Consider the following 2,517-nt stretch of genomic DNA (forward strand, 5'->3'; position numbering starts at 1 on the left):
AGCACATGGTCTGGTATGAGAGATTTAGGTAATGTAATGTCATAAGCTTGCAGACGTGTTGAGAGCTGACGTGCTCTGGCCTGTGGTCGAACAGGATGTGTGGTATCAGGAGAGTAATGTTGACTCTGTTGCTCCATATCACCGTAATGGGTGTAGCTATCCGGCTCGAAGGACCAAATATTGCGAACTGTAGGGTTTGAATCTAGGTAGGCGAATGCTCATCCACTACGGGGCTCCAGTAAGAAGCGTGACAGGAGACTGGGAACTGTTAAACTCTTTATATCTTGGAATGTTCACACACATCAGAATCAGAATCAGAATCAGAAAGAGCTTTATTGCCAAGTATGCTTGCGCATACGAGGAATTTGTCTTGGTGACAGTAGCTTCCAGTACACATACAATATAAAGTGACAAGACAAGTAACATAGGTATAAATAAAAAATAGAAAAAATAAAAATAAAATAAAAATAAAAAGATTATAAATTATAAATATATATAAAGTTATAAGGTGCTATAATGAAATGTCTGAGGGAACTATTGCACATGTTTGTTCCACAGTAGCGGAACATTTAAGTGTTCATGAGGTAGATGGCCTGGGGAAAGAAACTTTTCCTGTGTCTGGTTGTTTTTGTGCTCGGTGCTCTGTAGCGTCGACCAGACGGTAACAGTTCAAACAGAAAGTGTGCTGGGTGTGACGGGTCCAGAGTGATTTTGCGAGCCCTTTTACTCACTCTGGATGAGTGCAGTACTTTGAGTGTGGGAAGGGTAGTGCCAGTGATTCGCTCAGCAGTCCGAACTATCCGCTGTAGTCTACGGAGGTCGGTTTTGGTAGCAGAGCCGAACCAGACGGTGATGGAAGTGCAGAGGATGGACTGGATGACAGCTGAGTAGAACTGTACGAGCAGCTCCTGTGGCAGGTTGAATTTCCTCAGCTGACGCAGGAAGTACAGTCTCTGTTGGGCTTTCTTCACAATAGAGTCTATATGAGTGTCCCACTTCAGATCCTGAGAGATGGTGGTGCCCAGGAACCTGAATGACTCTACTGCAGTCACAGTGCTGTCCATGATGGTGAGTGAAGGGAGTGCAGGGGGGTTTCTCCTGAAGTCCACGATCATCTCCACTGTTTTGAGCGTGTTCAGCTCCAGGTTGTTATAACTGCACCAAAGAGCCAGCTGCTCCACCTCCTGTCTGTACGCAGACTCCTGTTGACACATTGACATCATCCAGCTGTACTGGGTTTTCCTTTAACTGTACAAGGTATTGAATGTGGTTTTTCTAGAATAAACAGAATAAAAAGATACATCAGTGTATGTCTAATGACTTTAAGTTTGCCTATACAAACATAAACAGCAACTCACTACTGACACCTTATTTATATGTAAACCAACGCCACATAGGATTAACAGCTGCGATCATCTACACGTGATTCACTGTATATAACTCTCATATTATGATGTTTTCCACAATGTAAAGTTCGATTGCACTAGCTGAATATTTGAATACAACAATGTAACAAACATAAATCACTTTTAACTGTGTATAAATAAATAAACTTACATTCAATCACGCACATTAACACCTGAGGTAATGGCGGAGCAAACGGCCAGTGAAAGTGAAAGAAAACACAATAGCGGAATAGCGGAAACTAACACTACCCAGCAGCATACACAGTGAAATGTTTCATAATAAAAGTCCTTCTCCTATACTCTCATGTAGGGAATTTAGAACAAAGCGTTTGTTGAATTTATTGATTAATAACACAATATGATTGATATGATATGATTTTAATTAATGAGTGCATTTCTGTAATATATTACTAATTCTAGAATAAATAATGATACAATCTATTATATATATACAGTATATAACATTTATGATTATTATCAGTTGTACGGCTTTATATTTTTGTGGAAACTATGATACAGTTTTCAGTATTCTTTGAATATAACTTTCAAAAGAGCAGCATTTATTTGAAATATATATATTTTTAAACAATTTAAAAGTTTTTACTGCGACTTTTGATCAAATTAATCTATCTTTTCTGTATAAACATTTTTTCAAAACAATAAATCTTTAAAATATTGAAAATGTTTATAAAACAGAACAATGGCCTATTATAACCACATTAGAAAACATTAAAGGGATAGTTCACACAAAAATGTAAATTCTGTCATTAATTACCTCATGTCGCTCCAAACCCATTCGACTTTTGTGGAGAACACAAATGAAGATATTTTTAACAGATGCCTTATGTGCGCATACAATTAAAATTACATCTTTATTCACAAATTATGTATCTCCAACGCATGTTGCGCCATGAGATCACTGGCTCTCTCGCCAACACAACACTGATGAATTGTGGTGCTCCGTGAACACGTGTCAGAGATGTATATTTTGTGAATAAAGATGCACACACAGCATTCACTTTACTTCATAAAGTTGAGGTTAAACCACTGGAGTCATATTGATTATTGTTATAATGTCTTTACTACCTTTCTGAAGCTTGAAAGTTGTAGT

At 37.8% G+C, this 2,517-nt stretch overlaps 1 protein-coding gene across 1 annotated transcript; it reads right to left on the bottom strand.

The window, feature by feature from the left end:
* Positions 1 to 309: 309 nt before the first annotated feature.
* Positions 310 to 1,595, bottom strand: LOC311289609 (uncharacterized protein). Its single transcript, XM_084407744.1, has 2 exons — positions 1,558 to 1,595; positions 310 to 1,275 (listed from the first exon to the last, which is right to left on the bottom strand). Exon 2 carries the CDS (start codon positions 1,221 to 1,223, stop codon positions 570 to 572), a length of 654 nt encoding a protein of 217 aa, XP_084263870.1. The 5' UTR covers positions 1,224 to 1,275; positions 1,558 to 1,595; the 3' UTR covers positions 310 to 569.
* Positions 1,596 to 2,517: the final 922 nt, after the last annotated feature.

Source organism: Rutilus rutilus (assembly GCF_951802725.1).
Source record: "Rutilus rutilus genome assembly, chromosome: 4".
Classification (NCBI taxonomy): domain Eukaryota; kingdom Metazoa; phylum Chordata; class Actinopteri; order Cypriniformes; family Leuciscidae; genus Rutilus; species Rutilus rutilus.